Raw genomic sequence first — 21714 nt, forward strand, 5'->3', positions numbered from 1 at the left:
ATGACTGAAAATCTAAAATTAATTGTAAATATTTAGACTGACGACACTGTGGCCTAACTCTGTATGTTTTTACATTTTATGAACCTGAGGAGGAAGCTGAGAGACGAATGGAAGGACCTCCAGCTGTTCTCATGCATCTGATATTTAATGTTATTTAGGCCAACGCAGGCTGACGTTAACATTCACTTGTTATCCTGGTCATACTGGCCGCTATCTAAAATATCTAAAATGTTCTTTTTATTCAACATTCATTTGCTGTGACCTCGTTATGTGTTATTATTAACGTGCTTGTCCAAGCTTTTATTTACAGCTAAGTGATCTATCATTGTATTGATCTATCCCCCCCCGTAAGCCTCTTGCCCCCCTTGGATATTTGTTCTAGCTCCGACACTGCACTAAAGTCAAATTTCACTCTGAGCTGATAAAATGCAGCAGAAAGAAAAAACTGAGAGATTCACTTTGAAATAAAAGATGTGATTCGGCTCCAACATGTACGGATGGATTTGAGAAGTTGACATTTGGAGTAAAGAAGGAGAAAAAGAAGTGAAATCCTGCTACTATAGTTTGTTTACGTAGCCTCCGGAGCCGGAGGAAGCTTCCTGAAAGCTGACCAATCAGAACAGAGTGGGCTCATCAGGAGGCGGGGCCTTAAAGAGACAGGCCTGTTTCAGACAGAGGCTGAACTGAGGGGCTGCATAAAGGACCAGTAGAAGATGTTAACAGCCCATTAAATGACTGGTATCACTTCACACGTGGCAGATACTGGTGGGAGATCAACTGTAACATACTACTCCTTTACAAAACCATTATGTGTTACGGTGTGACAGCGCTGTGGTTCAGGTCTGGTTAGAGAAACATCATCGTCACCACGTTACAGTTTAAACCATCAGTCGCAGTAAAATGTGGTAAAAATGTCCGGTTGAAACGAGACGTGTCTCCGACAGTCGCTCCTCTAACTGTCCATCCATCCATCCCGTATCCTCCACATAAGGAAGTGAGCTTATATCGATGTCATCTGAACCACGTCACTTCCCGGCGTTGTAATTACTACGGCCGCTAGATGGCGTCTGTCACTCAAAGGTGACCTTCAGTTTACCAACAGACGATAACGGCCTGCTGAGCAGATTACAGCCGTAATACCTCAAATCTACTGGTCCCAGTGACAACTGATAACAGCCATTTAATGGAACGATAACATCTGAAGCAGGTGGCATAAAGGACCAGTAGAAGATAAATAAGGAGTTTTTAAGCGTAAATCATGTAAAGATATTCCAGCAGAGCTCCAGAATATAAATATAGAGGCTGGAAATATGCGTCCTTTAAAATGTATCACACAGGACGCTGCATGTTGCTTCTTCTTGGTCTCACAAACAGATTTTTATGTAAGAACAAACAAATATCAGTTTGTTTTTTTGGAGCTAAAGCTAAAGACACACACACACACACACACACACACACACACACACACAAACACACACAAACACACACACACACACAAACACACACACACACACACACACACATGAGGACTCGCAATCTGTTGCTTACTCACCCAGTTTTCATCTCACTGTCACACACACACACACACACCATCACTGCTGTGTGATTTTTGCTGAGTCATCGTGGATCCAGCAGAGAGCAGCTGGGCCACGAGCCAGGAAACACACACACACACACACACACACACACACACACACACACATATACACAGTGGAAAACATTATATAAGCGTTTCAGTTCATGTCATCACTCACTGGAGACAAGCCGACATCATGGAGTCACGTGACGCACCAGGACAGACCTGCAGCCCGTTACCATGGCACCCAAACCCAACACACACACACACACACACACACACACACAGTTCCAGCTGATGAGTTCATTAGCAGCAGCAGTTTCTTCACTTTGACCTCACAGGACGTCACCTGCCGAGCGTCGACTTTATTAATAATCTTTATTTATATCACACTTTTCTTAACGAGCTTCCAGAGACGCTCGTCGTCTCGGTCTGAGGCCGTCGGACCAAATAACCGCCGTCTGAGTTTGTCCTGATGGCGACGCTACAGAAAAGGTCAGGAGGTCACAGTCGTACCGACAGACGTGTCAGAGTTCAGACGGACGCAGCGTTATTATAAAGGGAGTCATTCAGTCTAATTTAGAGTTTTGATTGGTTGGAAGTAGAATTTTAAATCTCTCGCTGGGCTGCTGATGGAGATTTATTCCTTCATCCATAGAGTCCGAGTCTGTTCATGTTGGAGCTGTTACTCACTCTCCAGCAAACAGGAGACTGTTGTAAGGTTTGCACCTTTAGGAGGCGTTCAGGGACCTTTTTTTTTTGTTTGCTTGAACTGACATCAACTTAAAAACAATACAGAACTCATCTGGAAGTTGTTCCTGTTACTTCATAAAGCGTCGTCTTCGTCCTTCCTGCTGACTCTCGTCTTCCTGAAGCAGCGCAGTGATCTCGCTGATCTTTAGGGGTCCTGAGACGAGAATCTCCGCTCACATTATTAACCTGCATCTCCCCCGGTTGAATAATAAAGTATTAAAGCTTCAGCCGGGCGATGATGAGATGTTGTGTTTCACCTTCATCTGTCGTTTCCTCGGAGACGCAGGTGGGCGGCAGGCAGGTTAAACACTGAGACAGAAAGCAGAGGAGGGAGGTGAAAGCAAAGCTACGATTCAAGATTAAGGTTGTTTTTTTACCGGATGATTTCAATTTTCTTCATGCTCCTAAAAAAGAGAATTAAAATAAAACAATCTGAGATTAAATAATCACTCTGTGGATGAACATCAGATGTTTTACTGTGACTCTATGTGACTGATCGTGTTTGTGTGTGTGTTTGTGTGTGTTTGTGTGTGTGTTTGTGTGTGTTTGTGTGTGTTTGTGTGTGTGTGTGTGTTTGTGTGTGTTTGTGTGTGTTTGTGTGTCTTCCTGCAGCAATCGAGCAGAGCATCGAGCAGGAAGAAGGTCTCAACAGATCATCAGCGGACCTCAGGATCCGCAAGACACAGGTGAGTCCGGTCCAGGTGTTCCTGTCTGTGTGACTCTGATCCTGTTTGTTGGATCTTACTGCACGATATTTGCTCGTTAACAACTACATGAAGGTTTCATTTTTTTATTTTATATCACGTTGCAGTAAAAATATGAACATTTAAATGTTCAGTCATGACCAAAGTTTTTATTTTAAAGCCGCTACAGGAGAAGAAACTCAACCTTTAAATCTATTATCACAACACAACATGATGACATACAACTCAGCTAAAAACAACTTTTTTAAAATTATTATTTTTCTGTGTCGACTTTTTTATACCAACAGTTTTTTCTTTTCTTGTCCCCTTTTTATATTTTACTGTTTATATAAATTAAGTTAAATTCCCCAAACTCAACCTTTAAATCAATTATCACAACACAATCTAGTAACAACAAGAAACAACTTTTGACATTTAGTATTTTACTATATATATATATTTAATTTAAATAAAATTGTACCTTTTCTTTCTTTTGTTTAGAGTTTATACAGTAGATACTTTAGTTTGTGTTAATCTCTCTTTAACACCTGATTCTTATTTCTTATTTTCTTGTGAGGAAAACAGAAAAATAAATACTTTCATTTCTTGTTTTTTTTACTTTTTTGTGCAAAATAATTCTGTCTCAGTTTAAAGATTAATTCAGTCTTCACAAATTAAAACCTGATATTTCATCACTTTAATCTAAAACTATCACTGCTCATCTGAAGCTTTCTGACTCACTGATACAACAGATCAATCATCAAAAGAACTCAAATGTCCCGACAACATTAAACACATCAAACAGCTTCTTTTTATAAAAAAAAATGATTTTGAAGGTTTTGAGTTGTTTTCCTCTACTGAGCATGTGCAGAGCTTCAGCGTGTGATTGGACACACATGAACAGAAAAAAAATGCACACATGTCGTGTTTCTGTCTGATGTGACCCTGCAGTATTCTGCTCTGTCATTGGCTGCTGCCTCGCCTCTCCTCAGCACCGCTCCGCTCTCTGCTGCCTCTCGGTGGTGGAGACGAGAACTGCAGCTTACACAACAGATAACAACACAAACACATCAGCTCGTTAATAATTTACACATGGAGCCATTTTTATCAATATAAAAGATAAATACATCATGTTTGATAGCAGTTGATCTATTTAAATACTTCTCCTTTCAGACTCGTATTGATTTTATTATAAATAAAACTAATTCCAGACTCAATTAATTGTTTTAAAAAACAGTCTCACAGCTTTTGTTTCCTGTTACACATCATGCTGATGTCAGTTTCATCCTTTAAATGTGTCATTTCTGTAGATTTGTTCTGGGAGTCTAATCTGAACAACAGGAGACATTTTTTTATTGTTTGCTTTTTGGTTTTTAATGTATTTTCTTTAACTTTTTGTCTTTGGGAGACGTGCTTTTATATTCATAACATCATCAGACTCACTCAGTTCTTTGCTTGTTTACCTGAAATATTGCTTATTTTGGACTCTTATTTACCTTCATCTCTTTTTACTATTTTTGTTCTCAATTATTTATTCTTTCTTCTACCTTTTTTTTTAGTTTATCAGCAATATTATCAACATCATTTTATTCTGTCTGGCAGTTGTTAATTAATTTAATTTCATGTTGTGTAGTGCTTTGGGATTTTGGGAGAACTCTGCGTATGTGTGTGTGTGTGTGTTTGCTGGTTATTATATTGATTTTTTGTGTTTGTTTAATTCTTAATAAGCAAATTAGTTGTGTTAAATAAATTTATTCTTAATGACCATTAAACAATAGAGACAAATTTCACAATACAACACACAGGATGAGGTTTGTTGTGGAAAGAGGCACATGGAGACATAAAGAAAGCATTAAACATTGTTACTTGTTGAAGCTGTAAACACTGTACAATCCATCACATCATCAGTAACAATTATACAAATGTCCAAACACAAACAAAAATACAATCATCTTGTATTTTTGGAGAGAAAGCTTGTTGTTCAGCTGGTCCTTTCTCTAAAGATTGTGAACCCAAACTAGACAGCTTTATACGTCTCCAGAAGCAAAGCTACAAACAGTCTGGTCCCTAAATGGACACTTCCACAAACCGTTACACCTTCTTACAAACAAGTATGGTCTCTAAAACAGCAGGCTTAAGACAAAGATATCTCTAGTTAACCCCAGAGGTCAGCAAGCAACCCTCAGATAGAAACAGGTTCAAGAGTTCAACTAGACTAGGAGCAGGATTTCTTCACCAACATGTGTCCCCAAAATGGCAACGACATTACATCACATTCAGTTGATAACAAACATTGACTCTTTAGTTTGAAAACATTTGTAACATCTATACAAAAGATTTATAAAATGATAAACTACTATTTAATTTTCTTTCACAGGTTACAAAGAAAAAGGCTCCCAGTGGAGAAACACCTATAACAGGGTTTTATACACCTTAAGTGGGCGTTGCAGTTCTTTTCTTAATCTATCAAATACAGACTTATAGATAATATCATGGCTGTTTTCAGTTCTCCTGTCCAGGAGCCATCTGACCCCCAGATGACATGTCTCACCCTTTCTCCAACGAGTTTTAATTTCTACATCTTCCTCTTTATAAATATAATACTGGACTTCCTTTAACCTGAGCTGATGAGTCTGCTGATGTTGCAGAGTTGCAGTACAAGACAGGAACAATTCATCATGATCTAGATTAAATAGTAACACTCATACACAGTGTAATCATCATTTTTTATGACGAGTTGTACTGTATATGAAGATACAAACACTTCTCCATCAGTCTCCTTCCTTCTTCTTGATAGATGACAGAGTTTAACGTCTTCTCTCTCTCTCTTTGTGTTTTCTCTCCGTCTTGTCGTCCTGCAGCACTCAACGCTGTCACGCAAGTTTGTGGAGGTGATGACTGAGTACAACACCACGCAGTCCAAGTACCGCGACCGCTGCAAGGACCGCATCCAGAGACAGCTGGAGATCAGTGAGTACACAAACACACCACATACAAACACCAAGCAGCTAAAAATATTACAACTTGTTCTCATAATCTTATGACTTTTTTTATTCTGAATATTACAACTTTGATATATTGCAGGTTTTTTTTTCTTCTTTCTTTCTTAATGTTTTGCTTCCACCTACAAACTGCGGTATCAGAGGTATATAAACATCATTTTTAGGGTTAGAGACATGTTGAATTCATTACCAGCAGATTTCATCCTGTTCAGTCTGAAGAACATCAAACTGAATCTAATACAAAACAACAAACTGTTCAATCTTTTTCCTGGTTGTCAGGTAGAAAATGTCTGAACTGATTCCAGTTTGTACTCGTCCATCTTGTAAATAATAAACGAGGTTGACTCAGTCGACAGATAAACATCGTAGTAACACACACACACACAGCAAATTAGACTAATAGGCAGAATACACACAAACAAACACACACACATTGAGCTGATGCAGACAGATAAACACACACCAGCAGACCGACTGCAGAGACGGTGCAGCTTTTTATTTCTCGGCAGTGGAGCGCTGACCTTCAAATCACACACACACACAGTCATGTTTCCATCACTTCAGAGGACATTACACTGACTTACATTCATTTCCTGGAGACTTATCCTACCCTTACCTTTAAACCAAGTCTTCACCCTAAAATTCATTATTTACATTATGAGGACTTGAGTTTGTCCCCTAAAGGGAGGCGAGTCCCCACATGTGACTGTGTAAACTGAAGTCCCCACAACATAAGGGATACATGTACACACACACACACACCCAGTCCATCTCCTCCACTAGTCTGGGTACTATTTTAGATTATTGTAATGTAATAACCACAGATCCTAAAGGGACAAGAACCCATGTCGGTGTCATCATCAACATCAGCTCCAATCTGGTCACATGATGTACCATGTGACTCAGGTGACTCTTCAGGTGTTCAGCTCTAAACCATCTCTGTGTTTGTCTGTTCTGTCTGCAGCTGGAAGAACCACCACCAACGAGGAGCTGGAGGATATGTTGGAGAGTGGCAAGCTGGCCATCTTCACCGATGATGTAAGCACCGCACCTGAGCCTTGGCTGTAGCCACGGGTCACTTTAACCTGCGCCATGCTGCATCTGTTAATGAGTGGGATGCAAAATGGCCACGAGGTGCGCTGAGACATCAAGTGAATACGGCCAGTGTCACATGACCAAAGGGGGGATGATGGGAGGAGGAGTGAGACACCAGCCGCTGCGCCACAGGAGCTTTTATTTTGAAGGAGTTACCTCACATTATGATCTGGTCCTTCAATTTAAAGGCTCACATATTTTGCGGGCGCCGCTGCCACTGGCCAAAGCTGAGGTCACATGACTCGAGTGTCATGTGACCTGATGTTGTGGTCAGTGCTGTGACTTAACACTGAGCTGAAAATCAAAATGTTTCACTGAGCTGCTCTGGTTGAAACCACACCCACCTGTGATGTCACAGTGTACCGACCAGTACACTTCAACCAGTGGAGGTCAGAAAAAACACGATTTACACCTGGTGTTAATTCTCTCTGTGAGCAGGTAAGTCAGTCAGTTACTTCCCAACACTTCCAGTAAAAACTGGACGTCAAAGGGCAAAAGACTTTTCAGCCAGAAACACCAGAACAGGAACCTGAGTTTTAATCTTTAAGACGTATTTATTTTTGGTAATCAGCAACCAGGGCCGTAGCTACCACTGAGAACAGCGAGGTCATGTCCTCAGTAATATAATGACATCAAGAGTTTACATTGACAAGAACATACTTTTTTTCTCGAAATATGACAACTTTTCATCTAAAAGTTACTTTGTTCTTGAAATATTTTGACTCAAAAGGTTACAACTTTGTTCCCAAAATATTTTATTAAAAACTTACAACTTTGCTCTAGAATTTTTTTTTTTTTTTTTAAATTACAACTTTATTCTCAAAATTACAATTATATACATTACAAATTAACATGTTCTGACAGTTTTAATATTCTAAAAACATACCTGGCACCAGGTTATGATGGAGGGAGGTAAAAATGTATAAAAAATATAATTCGGTTACATGAATAACAAAATTATGAAATGTAGTTTTTTAAAATATATTTTTTTTAGATGGGAGGCATTCCACTAGGAAATTTGGACTTTTTGTTTTTACTATTAAGTATTTCTAATCAGTATATAACAATTAAATAAATGTCTTATAACACACTATAATGGACATTTTTAAGGGTTTATTAAGTATTTGACTTCTATGAAGACATTTTATATTATTACAGCTATCATTAGGGCTAATATTAGCTGTTTTCAATATTATCTGTTTATACAGAAACACTTCTGGTTGTCCACAGAAGGAGTTATAGTTAATACGTTAATAAACACTTATATCTGCTAACAACTTCATTATAGTGAATTATAAAAGCATTTATTAAATAAGGGGACATGCGTATTTCTTTTCTAAAATTCTGGCTTTGGTATCGTCAGCAACTCAAACCAACTCCCAAAATCCTTTATAAGCCTGTTCAGAAATGGACAGATGAGAAGTTTTCATTCATTATTCGCTATTTATTTTCCTGCCATTTTGCTTTTTTTTATGATGGCAGTTAAGCTACCATCAATGAAACTCAACAGTTTCTGCAAAGATTTTTTGAGCCTTCAGAGGCTCAAATAGCACAAACCCTGCAGGAAGTGTCGAGTTTAATTGACGGTGGTTTAACTTTGATCAAACAAAACTGCAAAATTTGAGAAAAAAAATCTCAGCAGCAGAGTGGTGGGTATGACAAAACTGTCAGAGTCAAACAATGTTTGTGTTATAAACCGTCCTCCCCTGCAGATCAAAATGGACTCTCAGATGACCAAGCAGGCCCTGAACGAGATCGAGACCCGACACACTGAGATCATCAAGCTGGAAAACAGCATCCGCGAGCTGCACGACATGTTCGTCGACATGGCCATGCTGGTCGAGAGCCAGGTACGTGACGGGAGAACAGAAAATAATTAGAAAGTAGTAGTGATTGTTTTGATGTTGAACTTTACAATGTACGTTGGTTTTTAGGGAGAGATGATAGACAGAATTGAGTACAACGTGGAACACTCCGTCGACTACGTGGAGCGAGCCGTTTCCGACACCAAGAAGGCTGTCAAATACCAGAGCCAGGCTCGCAAGGTAACAAAATGTTAAAAATTTAATATAAAGGTAATAAATTCAAAGATCTGTGTCCAGAAATACAACTCCCAGAGAGCATTGCTGTAAAAATTTGGGTGAGGTTCATCTTTGTTGAACCACTTATTCTGATATTTGAATTAATAAGTGTTTTATCACTTCCACTCAGACGAATTGATACGTATTTGGATATTTAGATACAAGGTCCACAATCCTATGGAGCCCAGGAGGTATTATTAAGAAGATCACTTAATTTGTGCTCTCAATTTAATAATTAGTGTGCACTCAGGCAAAGTTTCACAATGCATATGTCGATGTTCACACTAAACCGAGTTGCTAGCAATAATCGTTTGCTTTGGCTTCTATGTTTATGGTCAAACCACCTCCCTATCAGTAACTATCTACAACTATAACTGAATGACACTTGTTAACACTATATTGAATTTAATACCAATGTTGAACAAGAAAATGTGAGCGGAAAGGCTTTAAACTCAGGGCTAACATTAGCTGGTTAGCTAGCAGCACTGTTAATTATTTAAGTAAAGAAAGCTAACAAACATGTAGCTGCTGTTGACACTATTTAGCTCTTGACTCTTTGTAAAAAAAAATCTCCTTATGTCCATCCCGTTTTGTAGGAGGCATATCAGTTTTGACAAAAACAATACTTTAGCCGCTAATGAGAGCAAAAGACACCAAGCTAATGCTAATGTTAATGACTTGTGGGTTATAATTGAAACTGATGCTAAAGGCACATTAAATAGTGAAATTCTGAATCTTTGTGTAAATATAGCGTGCACACACCGCCCTCAATTTAATCATTCCTGCAGACAGATTACTTAGGTTCTGCCCTCGATTTTATTTTTAATTTGCACTTTTAATTGAATTTCTGTCTTGCCACCCAAACAAAGCCATGAAGCCACTCTTTAATGAAAAAGACAGTAGTTGTTGGCTGTTGGTTAAATGCTGCTGGCTGAAGTTAAGGGTGTCTTTCCATATTCCATCTCCAAGATTGGTCCATAAACATCATGGAGAGCATAACAGTTTGTTGGGCTTTAGTTGGACCAAGCACATACACAGACTTCTCCAAAATTACAAAACATACTTTTATAGTCCACAGCTGTCCGACAATTTGAAATCATTTTTTAATAAAATAAAAAGAAAAGATCTCTTTGTGCCAACTGAGATGTGGTATCTTACATTACATCTGGAAAGTTGCAGAAAAGAAGCAGAAAATGAAACATATTTTGTTTTGTTCTTTTTTTGTATGAAAACATCACAAAGAGATTGTTCAAAAGATTACTTTTTAATGGAAGACATTTAAATTATGCAAACACAAACTGTGCAAGTATTTGGACAATGCCTGCTCATTCAGAAAGAATGTTTTGCATAAGTTGCTTTTATTTTATTTGTTTTTCTGTGTAAAATGATTTTCCTATACTATATACAGTAAGTGTATTTCCCAAAATGTTGAATTCTTTTGACTAATTTCATAGTAAAAGTGTAAAAAGATGCTATACTGGTCACATTAAGACACTACAGTCAAATTATAAGATGAACTCTGCTCTGTTGTTCTGTCTTTACCAACCTGTGCGTCTCTCCTGTCACCCTGCAGAAGAAGATCATGATCATCATCTGCTGCGTCATCCTGGGCGTGGTCCTGGCGTCGACCATCGGCGGCACGCTGGGCTTCTAAGACGCTCCGCCGCCTGCCGCTGTGACGACTGACACCGACCGACCGACAGCCAGCAGAGAAAACAAACACCAACGACGACAACAACACAAAAACTTGAAACACAAATGCAAGACAGATAACCAATCAGCTAGGAAGAGATAACAATCCAATCACAGAAAAGAGGAAACACCACGGGGTTGGGTGGGGTTCAAAAAACAAAGACAAAAAAAAAACACAATAAAAACGCCATCACATTATAGCTGACTTAAATACATAACATATACAAAAAGAGGGTACAAATAAACCTACTATTTATTACAGATGTACATGTAAATGTATTGAACATATGAAGCAACACATGGGTTAGCTACCTGTAAAAAATTATGACCTATAATATGACATGTTTGTTTGTTTGTTTGTTTGTTTTGCCTTTTTTTCTTATTTTTTAACCGTTTCTTTCGTTTTTCGGGAGTCTCCGAGGACAGTGATGGTGACCGCTGCTGGGTGGGAGTTCTGTGGGGCGAGCGCTCTAGAACCAATCCTGTTCGGTAGTTTCTTACATTTATTTCCTGTTAAGAGGTTCTTAAGAACACATTCTTAATAAACGTGCTGGGAATCATCCGACCACAGCTCCGCCAGAATATTCCGGCAGCTCTAGAACTGCAGCGTTGCGTTCCGGAACCGAAGGGCTCCGGAGCGCAGACGAGAACAGAGGGAGGTTCCGGAACGCTGTCAGTGGCTCTGGAACGTTCCGGAACGCTGCCAGTGATTCCGGAACGTTTTGTTGGTAACGCTGTCCCACAGGACAAGCACCCTCGCGCTCTAGAACCAACTTTGTCCCCTTGTTTCTGGGAGGGAGGGGCCTCCCTCGCCTTTGGCTCAGCCGCCTCTTTAGACCACCTCTCATTGGTTTGCTCACTCCTGTCATTCACCTCAGTCAGCCTATTAAAATTAGCTTAGAACGGCAAGCCCAACCTGCCACATGCTGTTTATAAACCAGTGAGGAAAGCGCATGACATGCTACTCGCTGAGTTGACAGATAGCTGATTGGTTGGGGGGGGGGGGGGGGGGGTGTCCTCGCAATGTGGCAGGTTTCCATGACAACAACCTCCCCTTCTTGTCACACCCATCCAACCAAAGAGCAGGGGGAGGGAGGGCCTCTGGTTTTCCTGCTGAATTCAATCGGCCAGCGGCAGAAAATGTGACATTTGACTGACAGGTGAAAGGTGGGAAGGACGGTGGGGTAGGAGTAGGGTGGGAGGAGATGGACAGTCAATCTATGCAGTTTAGATAAGAGGAAGACGACTCGTCCCGCCTCCCCCACCTGAGATAGCCAATGAGGATCGAGGATTCACGTTACTGCACCAAAAGACTCTGAAGACTCTTGACGGACAGCTACGACCTGCAAGGTGACAGACGATACTTTTTGATAGCCCTGCTAGCTAATATTAGCAAAACTTTCAGCAGCAAAGACAAACACTGCTGTAAAGTGGGCAATCAACCAAATTGTTATTTGAAGGATGCAAGAATTTTTAAAATATAAAAACTATGATTATAAGAGTAACAGACATGTAGCAAGCTAACCTCCCTCCAAAATATGTTTTCAGTATATGACAGCTGTTTTATTGCAGAATCTTTCCTCACAGAACTTGGTCTGTCGCCCATCTGAAGACTTCCAGCCGCTCATAATATCAGAACTATCAGATAATGAAGAGGACACAGCTCATACTAACGTAATTGTCGATAATAATTTCCTACCGAAATGTGTCCATTGTACCATTTTTTCCAATAAAAACTTGTAAAACAGGATTGTCAAACCTACAGCTAGTCATAAATATGCGAGCAGATTAGCTCTCTAGCAGTATTGCTAGCTCGGCTCCCCCTTGTAGGTCGTAGCGGTCTGTTGAGAGTCTCGCAAAAAGGCTCATCACACTGATCTCCGTAGAGATATCTTGGTCAAGGCCGGCTGTCATCTCCAAGCTGTCACAACTGTTCTTCTGGAAGATTCTAAAAAATGAAGAGAACACATTAAAAAGTAAAGAAGAAAAAATCGACCAAAACATTATAAAACTAACAAACAAGCGAGACAACAAATGAGACAGAAAATGTATTAAAACCCTGAAGACGCTGGCGTGCCCTGGTTACCTAAGTGTTGCAGTGATGTCGTTGCTTTTTGGTTTTTAATGGGGAACGTGTGTTGCTTCGTTGTTCGTGGTGCTGCTGTTTTAGTGCGTGCGTGACGTGTCCTGTGACGTATCGGCCGGACATCTTTTAGCAGTTCCTGTTTAGTCTGATGCATTCGCCTGTGTCCTCCCTGCATCCGTCCAGGTGTATGAGTGTGTATGTGTGTGTGTGTGTGTGTGTGTGTGTGTGTGTTTGAGGATTGTGATATTTAATTCACACTATTTAAATGCCTGCGTTACACAGGTGCTACTGAGCAGGAGAGGCTTTTCCTATTGGTGGATTTTCTCTGTGGATGGTGTGACGCACACACATTCACCTGCATCCACAACATAGCACATGCGTGACCGCCTCATATATTACATTTAACGTTTCACACAGACACACTGGAAATTCCCGCTCAACGCACACTTTTAACTTTCTTGTATTACACGCCAGCGCTATTGTTAGACTCCGTCGCTTAGCATGCTATAGTAACGTTAGCTTGTGTTTTTACGTGTAGATCGTGTAGAAGCTGCTTGTTGGAGATTTTTCATTTGAAAGACATTTTCCGTGTGTCCAGATCCAGTGTTGGGGACAGAATCAAACCAGACAGAAAGTTTGTGGAAATAATGGTTTGACAAAATAATCTTAAAACAAGGTTTACTTACTAGCTTTTCCCAGAGCAGTCAACCACATATCATGGTCTTCATCAGCAGAAGGAGTTAGCTCAATGAGCTTACTTTGCAAATTCAGTCTGCTGATGATGGTCAAAAGTTTCAGAAATTGCTAGTAAATAGTAGCTTGCTAGTATTTTGTCAAACTAGCTGATTTTAGCATTTTTCTTTTGCTCTTTTCCACTTAATATACAGAAAGTAAATCATCTAAATTTATACTTGATTGTTGTTTTAAAATGTACTCACTGTAGTGTATCTCTAATTGTGTTAGCTTCAGCAGTTAGCAACTATTACTGTACTGCTGCTGTGACAGATAATAAATAATATGCTAATTTGAATTAGTATTTGAAACTCTTTAAATACAAATAAGTAATAATGTGTTATCTATCCCCAACACTGCAACATACTGTACATGTGTGTTACATTTCAACACTATATATGTTAGTGAAAGCATGTTTTGTTTTGTTGCTGTTAATGTGTCGTATGTTGCTCCAAACTGGACACACGGATGTGTTGAAAGTTACTACGCAGTATTGTGACTCTAGCTTTAGATCGGGGGGTTTAAGGGGGAAGGTTCGTCGGTACAGGCTCTGTGATACGGAGGAAGATCTGCCTCTGTTGAGGCCTCCGCTGGACGATCCTGCACAGCTATACTACAATCACTGTCAGGGTAACAACAGCCACAAATAACCACCTTTAACTCCACAAAATCAGCCTACACTACACTTGGTGTCAAAGCAATACAGTCAGTTTGTTATGGTGCAGTGTATTTGGCAGAAAAACTGATTCGCTAGCTAGCTGTGTCTAAATTCTTCCCCCAATTCGAAGCTATAGAGTTGTGAAAAAGTGACTTTGGGTGAGTGAAAGTCCTGTCATTTATTTTTCTCTTTAGGTGCCCGACAGTTTTAGCACTTTAAGAAACTCACCTGGTTGAATCATCAGTACAGAAATATCACTTCACAACTCTATTGCTCTGGAAGGCTACGCTCTGACTAGAAGCTAATATGACGTGGTGTTTGACAAGAATCGTTAGCCAACAATCGTACCCACGGCGTGACTAACAATATATGCATAATGCCAGATCATGCTAGCTGCTTTGTCTCGGGTAACGATACTTCTGGCTGCCTGGATGAGGAGAAGACATGAGGAAGTTGCTTCGTTGAATATGTGTGTTTTCTCTGACGTTGTAGTAGTTAGCACTGTTAGCTGTAGATGTCTGTGATGTTGTATAGTCGCTAGATGAAAAAAGGGGCAAGGATTTTTAGCTTCAGGTTTGGAGAAGAATGAAGGTGGGAGTTGTTATTTTATTTTTTGACTTCCCAAAACCAAAACTAACTTCTGTGTTCACCAAAGCTTAGCAAACAACCCCAACCCCTCCAAGCAGCAAAATCCAATAGATGTTTGTTCAAATGAATTGTCAGTAGATTTAGAATATTTTAGCACTTTTCTCTGCTGTTGTGTTGTTCATGGCTACATTCTGTCTTTATGGGTGATTTCTAAGTGGTGGTTTTTAGATGTAGTTCAAACATCAAATCTGTCCACAAATGGATTAAATATCAGATATTTCCCCCCCTGTACATTAAACCCAAGTGTGCTCGTCTTAACTACATTTCCCAGAAGTCTTTGGTCTATTTTAAAGTTCTGCTTCATTGTGGAAATTTCAAATGTGTGTTTAGGGAATTGATCATCTGGGAAACTAAACTGACTTGCCTGTTGGCTGCTTTGAAAGTCAATACATTTTACCTCCACCAATCACAATGCTCCGCTCATTCTCTACCAGTTACATCATCAAGTCAACCACACGATATTTCATTCGGTTACACATTCTCGATGGTCGATGGTGACGTCACGGTCGTCGCGGTAGTCTTGCAAGGGTTAGGCGGTGGTGATTGTGGTGTGAGGATGCCGTCGTAGCACCAGCCTGCTTGTTGACACCAATGTTTATTTGCCATGTGTGTGTGTGTGTGTGTGTGTGTGTGTGTGTGTGTGTTTTCTGTGAAGTTCCTGTTCCTGTTTGGCAGCCATTCATCAAGGCCCTGCCACCATCTTCTTTGGAAAGAAAGCGAGGACAAACATTACAAAACCATGTGGCCGCAGAGGCAGAATGGTTACAGTTAGTTAAAGTTGGAAAATATTGTCGTCATGAGGTTTGTCCAAATATTCGGCCCCCCCGTCTTGTCGTCTTCCCTCTTCCTGTTTGTGCTGTAGTTGTTTGGTTGTACAAAAAGACGACGTTGAGCATCGGGAGTCTGCTCCGTCCCTTCCCCAGCAGACCCCACCCATCCCGTTGTGTGTAATAATGATAATAATAATAATAAAAAAGGCATGCAAAGCGTTGTGGAGTTTGCATGATGGTGTTTTTTGTACCCCACCCCCAATCTGCCCTCCATGTCGTGCACTTTACCGCTCATCGGACCTGTCTTTGGTTAGCGCATTAGCTAACTAATTTACTCGTTCCTACTTTTTTTAAGAGTTAAATAACTGTTGGCATTAACAGCCAACCACACATGCTTTGTTTGTAACACATTGTTGGAGCAGTTACTGGATTTTTAAGGCATTTTGTTCAAAGAGCGGGTTGATATTCAAATGTGAACCTGTGAAAGGTAAAACTTTCAAATAAGCTGCCATCGACTTCAGACATCCTGCTTTCCCCCCTAACTCCTGACGTCAACCTCCAAACCTCCCGCTAGGTTGCACACCGCCGTTATCCACTGATCTCTGTGCTTGTTTGCCTTCATGGTTGCATAGTGTTGTGTTTTAGTGAAGGAACAGTCCCCACAGACTATAAGTCTGAAAACTTTTACCTGTGGGCTACCCTCCCGTCGCCCCTCCACCCGGCCTTGTGTGTGTGTGCAGCATGCCTCCCTTCCTCTTCAGTGAAACAAGATTGGTGCATAGATGTGTGAATGTGTGTGTTTGTTTGAGTCGGAGCAGCATGAGTGTGTTTTGATGTGCGAAGTATCCGATCGCAGGTCCACGGGTTGCAGCTGTTTGACAAATTCCACTTTGTTTTTTGGGGGGGTTTTTTTGTGAAAGTTGTGACCGATGGGAAGAGATGAGAGATCAGACATATTTATGGATGCCATGATCACTGTTATTGTTATTATATTTATTAAAATTCAAACCAAAGCGTTTTTTGCCCTCCCCTCATGTGTTCTCAAATTCTTTGCCGCTAATATTAAAGAGCACAACGCAAGTCGAGTTTACACTGAGATGTTCGTCACAAATGGTAAAAAAAGTAAAAATAAAAAATGCTACCGTTACTATTGAAACAAAAGCCCAGCCCCCCTGCCCACCAACACCAGCCCTCACTACATGTTGGTCTGTCCACCAATCAAACTGTCAAACCTGTCCGATAGTTATCTCAAGCCACAACAACGTCTGCCTCCACCACCCTTTCCTTTCCTTTCCACCTCTAGATGTATGTGGTCTGATTAGTGGAAAAATATGACGCATAATCATCTGTGAAAAAATTAGCATATGTACGCTTCTCTTCCACTTGAGGCATATACGGAGACAACAGTGGTGCTTTCTTATTCTTTTTATTAATTGCTGTTTTTCTTATTTTGGTGTCGTTATTTTCTGTACAGCTTGTTTACCAGTCTCTGTGTTCACACCACTGGATCAATACTACCCTGCAGGTTTTAAGGTTTTGCTAGCTAGCCAGACATAAAGTATCTTGGCCGACGGGTCAAATCCAACCAACCAAAACCTGAATTGTTTTTGTTTATCTGTGCAAATGACTATGATTTTCACAAAAGTAACGGTCAGGAGAGTTATGAAGTAGTGCCAGCTAACCATGTTGTAATTCTCCTCTCCGTGATCATCCTGACTGAAATATTACTACTCACTTTTTTCCCCTCTGACTCATTACCTCTACTGTACTCTACACTTTGACAAAAGCCAACAAAAGCTAGATAGCTAGATTATCAAAGGGGACATTAATTTATTTAATCCCTCAAACTTCAGACCTGCATCGCTAGCAAGCTCACATTAACTGTTGCCGTTTCATTTTCAATTCATTATTCTGACTTGTGTTCATGTTTTCTGTTCTGGGAGGGAGTTATTTCCCCAGCAGCTGTGTTAGCGGTTGCTAGGAGCAGTTAGCTAAACATTTGTAACATCAATCAAAGACATATGTCGATTTCAGAGTTGTTATTTCTGTAAGTGGACTTATAACAACCTGTGCAGCTTGGCACCATTTTTGTGTCTGTTTTTTGGTAATCAGCTGTCAGTGAGCACTCGATTATGAGTAAATTCATAATGAAATAGTTCTTCTAATACCAATGTGCATTTCTGCTTGAAAATTACCGTTGTACATGTGCAGTAGAGATAATGGATATTTTGCAGTGACAGGGAAAAGATTGGGGGTGACGAATCATCTTCATCTAGCCGAGTCTAGCGCTTGCTAGCCATAAACCTGCAGTGAGCATTTTCCGGTGTGTGAGGAAGGACTGAGGCCTTGTCAACTGAAGTCACATATATAGGCAAGAATATATATATATATAAATCTTACACCAACATACTGCATTTCTATAACTGTATGTGGCTTCGTAGCCATTACTGCTTCTATTGGCTGTGTACAGTTTTTGTCGGAGCGGGGTACGGAAAGCAGGAAAAAATCATCTGGAGAGAGTTTGGGTGCGACACAAAGACTCCAAAGATTGACCTACCGTTAGCCGTTAGCCATTAGCCTGTATGTGGAAGTAAATTAGCGTGTTGTTTCACACACACACACATATATAGAAAAATGACTCGTAATTCCTGTAGTTTGGGGTCATTTTAAACATAAAAAAGTGTGCGTGCACAACATGCTCTACAGTTAACTTCTGCAAAATGATTTTTCAGTGTGAACCAGCAGCACAGCGACTGCAGACGGGTGTCTGTCTTCCAAGTTTGTACTCAGCAGACACCAAGTTCAAAGAGTGAGGATCCAAGTTAGTCGTTCCTTTTTTTGTTCCTCTGTTGTCGGACGATTAAACTCTTCTCTGCGATGATTTTTGTCTTCCTGAAACCAATTTTCAAAAACCAAAACCTGTTCAGTGCCCTATTCTGGATGATGTTAAAGACAAAAAATGTTTGTTTGTTTGTTTGTCGTGGCTTCAATCTGCCCTTGTCAGCAGTAGCAGCTGCGACTTGATATTAATTGTTTTTTCTGATGATGATTTATTTGACGCTCCACCCCTTTGTCTTTCTGCTCTTCATCGTACGAGACAGTATTTGGTTTGTATCAGTGTTTTTTTCCCTAGTCGGAGAGGTGGGACGAGTAAGGGGGAGGGGTCACAAAGATAGACCATGCCCACATGGTCTCTACCATAGCAAGTAGGAAAGACACTTAAATAACATTGTTATCATTATTATTGTTATTATTATTATTATTATTATTACTACCATAAATGACGAATAAAAATGCAGTAAAACATTTGCAAAAACCCAGAGGGAGAACGAACGGCTTCACACAAAGTGATCAAACATAAAAACTTTAAAAAAGGGAGGTAATGACGATTCTATAATAGCAATGATTTAAAGAAGTACAAAAGGAGTTATGTTATCATAAATAATAGTAGTAATATTGAATATTGAATGCTCGCAATTTTGTCAAACTGAAACTGGATTCTTTGTGTTATGTAATTATTGTAAATAACTTCAAAGAGAGAAAAAATGACTTGCATGTCTATGTATAAATCTACTGAGATATTTATTCCCGTCAAAGTTGACAAGTAGTTCGATCTCTGTCCTTTTTTTTTGCCACTTTCGCTTCCCCGACATCTGCCGTCTTCACCTCCACCGCCGCCATCCCCTTCGCCTCCCATCAGACAGTCCTTTATTCTGTCCTTGTGGGTGAAAAACAGAGAGAAAGAGAAACATAGCTTCCAGCCAGCATCATTGTCCACCATGCTCAGTTCAGACACTGCGTTTACACCAGCCGGCTGAATCTCACAAAAAAAAAGTACGCTGTTGTTCTTAGAAGTAATGCACCCGCTGAAAGACGCAACGTCGTAGCTGTTTTTTTTGTGACTCGAGTCTCTTCACGTCTGTCTATGGAAATGAAAAGACCTTTGTCTTTGTGGTGTAAACGCGGCCACAACCACACCTCTGTTCATCACCCCAGTTCCAGAGGCTCCACCCACTGGCTCCTCTGATGAAAGTGCTTCCCTCCATATTAGGAAAACTAACCCCGCCTCCAGGGCTTTCTTGGCCACACCCCCCCGATCACTTCAGAAGCCCTGTTAGCGGTTTCCGAACTCTCTCTCTCTCTCTGTTTGACTCTATGTCTCTCAACCACAGCTAGCGAGCCAAACTGCAGACCTAAAACTCCATCTGTTTACCCGTCTGCTTCCCCAGAGTTCAGCCTGCGCCCAGTCCTACAAAAAGGACTTGCAGTACCAGTAAGTAGCCAGATCCTGAGATGCAAACGCCCAATTAGCCTTCACTAACGTCAACGTGCTAGCTGCTAACAGTTTGATTGGCAGTAGCAGTTCTCACAGGGTGCAGAAATTGAATATCCATGACAAAGAAGTGTCAGATTCCCTGTGACTAAATGGTTTTGGGTCAATTGAGATCTTTTAATGAGTTGCTTTTAGAGGTATAAAATCAGCCTTAGTCTTCGTCTGTAATTGACACAAGCACACAAGATCTCATTTATTTTGTGTCCATGTCAGCAGCAACCAAACTGCAATCTGAACCCGTCAGAGCTGATGCAGCCATAGAAAGATCTAGATCCCATTTTGGTGTCTCAAGGCTAACATGGTCTTAGTCCCTAACAAGATCATTAGTCTTAAAATGTTGGGTTTTTTTTTTAAATCATCCTTCTGTGTTACTGCATCCACTTCATCCTCCGGACATACCTCGACATGCCACCACAGTCTTCCTTCTTTGTGGCTGTTTCCAGCATTTAGTCCTCACCGGGTTCCTGGAGGAGGTCTTGACTTTAGTTTCTCAAAGGTGTCGAAGTGCAAAAGAACAGTCGAAGGTCAACCAAAAAAAAATGTGATCTTAAAATCTTTGCAACAAACAGATCTGAGCTACAAAAGCTCAGTTTTACCTGGTCAGACTGCAGGAAGTAGCTCAGGTCTGTGAATTTAGTCTGAATGCAGTTTTACATCTTCGATGTATTTGAGGAACACCCCCCCCACACCCCCCAACCCCAGAGTCACCACCTCATTTTGGGCCCAGTCTCTAGCCTCACACAGGCCTACCGTAACAAAGCGTGCAATATTCAGAGAAACAAGGGCTTTCTTTCCATGCAGAGGCGTTCAGGCCCGGCCGACCAGCTCAGACCTCCTGCAGGAACCGAGGTCACAGACACTTTCTGCAGACCCAAAAACAGTAAAACCTTAAAGTTTGTCAGGGGAAAAAAACAGATAGAAGCTGTCTCTGGGGGAGACGGCAGGCAGGAGATGTGAGGTTAGAAAAAATATTTCCCAAATTTAAAAACACAGAGGACAGAGTCATCGCTCTTCAGACGCAACTTTGACCGGAAATGCAACTTGTGTCCCGTTTTTTTTGTGTGTGTGTATGTGTGCGTAGTGTAATGTAAAAGCGATCTGTCCCCCCCCCTCCCCTCCCAACCCCCCCCCCCCCCCCCCCACTCAGAAAAAACACCCTCCCCCTCCTGATCCCCCCCCCCCCCCCCATCCCCTCCAACCCCGTCTCCCTCCTCCTCCTCCCCCCTCTCTCGTACTGCTGTTGGCTGTTCTGTTTAGTTCATGTGACGTGCCAGTATTCCCCCCTACCCCCTTCTTTACCCATCTTCCTCCCTTTCTCTCCCTCCCCCCCCAACTCTCTCCCCCTTCTCTCTCTCTTGCTCTCTCTCCCCACTCCCTCTCTCTCTCTCTTCATGGATCTTTAAGATGACAACTCTATGCAGATGCTGTCTTTTATAAGTGTGTCAAAATTTTAATTTAAAATAAAAACTTTAAAAAAAAAAAACAAACCCTGACAGACATATTGAAATGATAACAAAAAATGAATAAAGAAAAGGATTGTTCAGTGTACTCTTCTTGCCTGATGGGATCTTTATTGCTTTGTGTGTTTTCAATCACTCTCATTCT

The 21714-nt window shown here is 40.7% G+C and overlaps 1 protein-coding gene and 1 long non-coding RNA gene across 3 annotated transcripts in view; one reads left to right on the plus strand and one right to left on the minus strand.

The window, feature by feature from the left end:
• Positions 1 to 11871, plus strand: part of stx1b (syntaxin 1B) — a 59779-nt gene extending 47908 nt beyond the window's left edge. The window contains exons 5-10 of the mRNA XM_042393381.1: positions 2942 to 3015; positions 5874 to 5982; positions 6979 to 7052; positions 8822 to 8959; positions 9044 to 9154; positions 10764 to 11871. Coding sequence (XP_042249315.1) covers positions 2942 to 3015; positions 5874 to 5982; positions 6979 to 7052; positions 8822 to 8959; positions 9044 to 9154; positions 10764 to 10844 — 587 coding nt within the window. The 3' untranslated portion in view covers positions 10845 to 11871. The remainder of the gene's footprint in view (positions 1 to 2941; positions 3016 to 5873; positions 5983 to 6978; positions 7053 to 8821; positions 8960 to 9043; positions 9155 to 10763) is intronic.
• On the minus strand, positions 3307 to 21211 carry LOC121884561. Of its 2 annotated transcripts, none has more exons than XR_006092361.1 (3): positions 12646 to 21211; positions 10737 to 10872; positions 3307 to 4053 (listed from the first exon to the last, which is right to left on the minus strand). It is a non-coding gene; the product is annotated as an uncharacterized LOC121884561 (long non-coding RNA). The 2 variants fall into 2 exon arrangements; XR_006092362.1 differs by lacking the exon at positions 3307 to 4053 and having other exon boundaries at positions 9947 to 10872; positions 12646 to 12830; positions 12969 to 21211.
• Positions 21212 to 21714: the final 503 nt, after the last annotated feature.

Source organism: Thunnus maccoyii, chromosome 18 (genome assembly GCF_910596095.1).
Source record: "Thunnus maccoyii chromosome 18, fThuMac1.1, whole genome shotgun sequence".
NCBI classification, from domain to species: Eukaryota; Metazoa; Chordata; class Actinopteri; order Scombriformes; family Scombridae; genus Thunnus; species Thunnus maccoyii.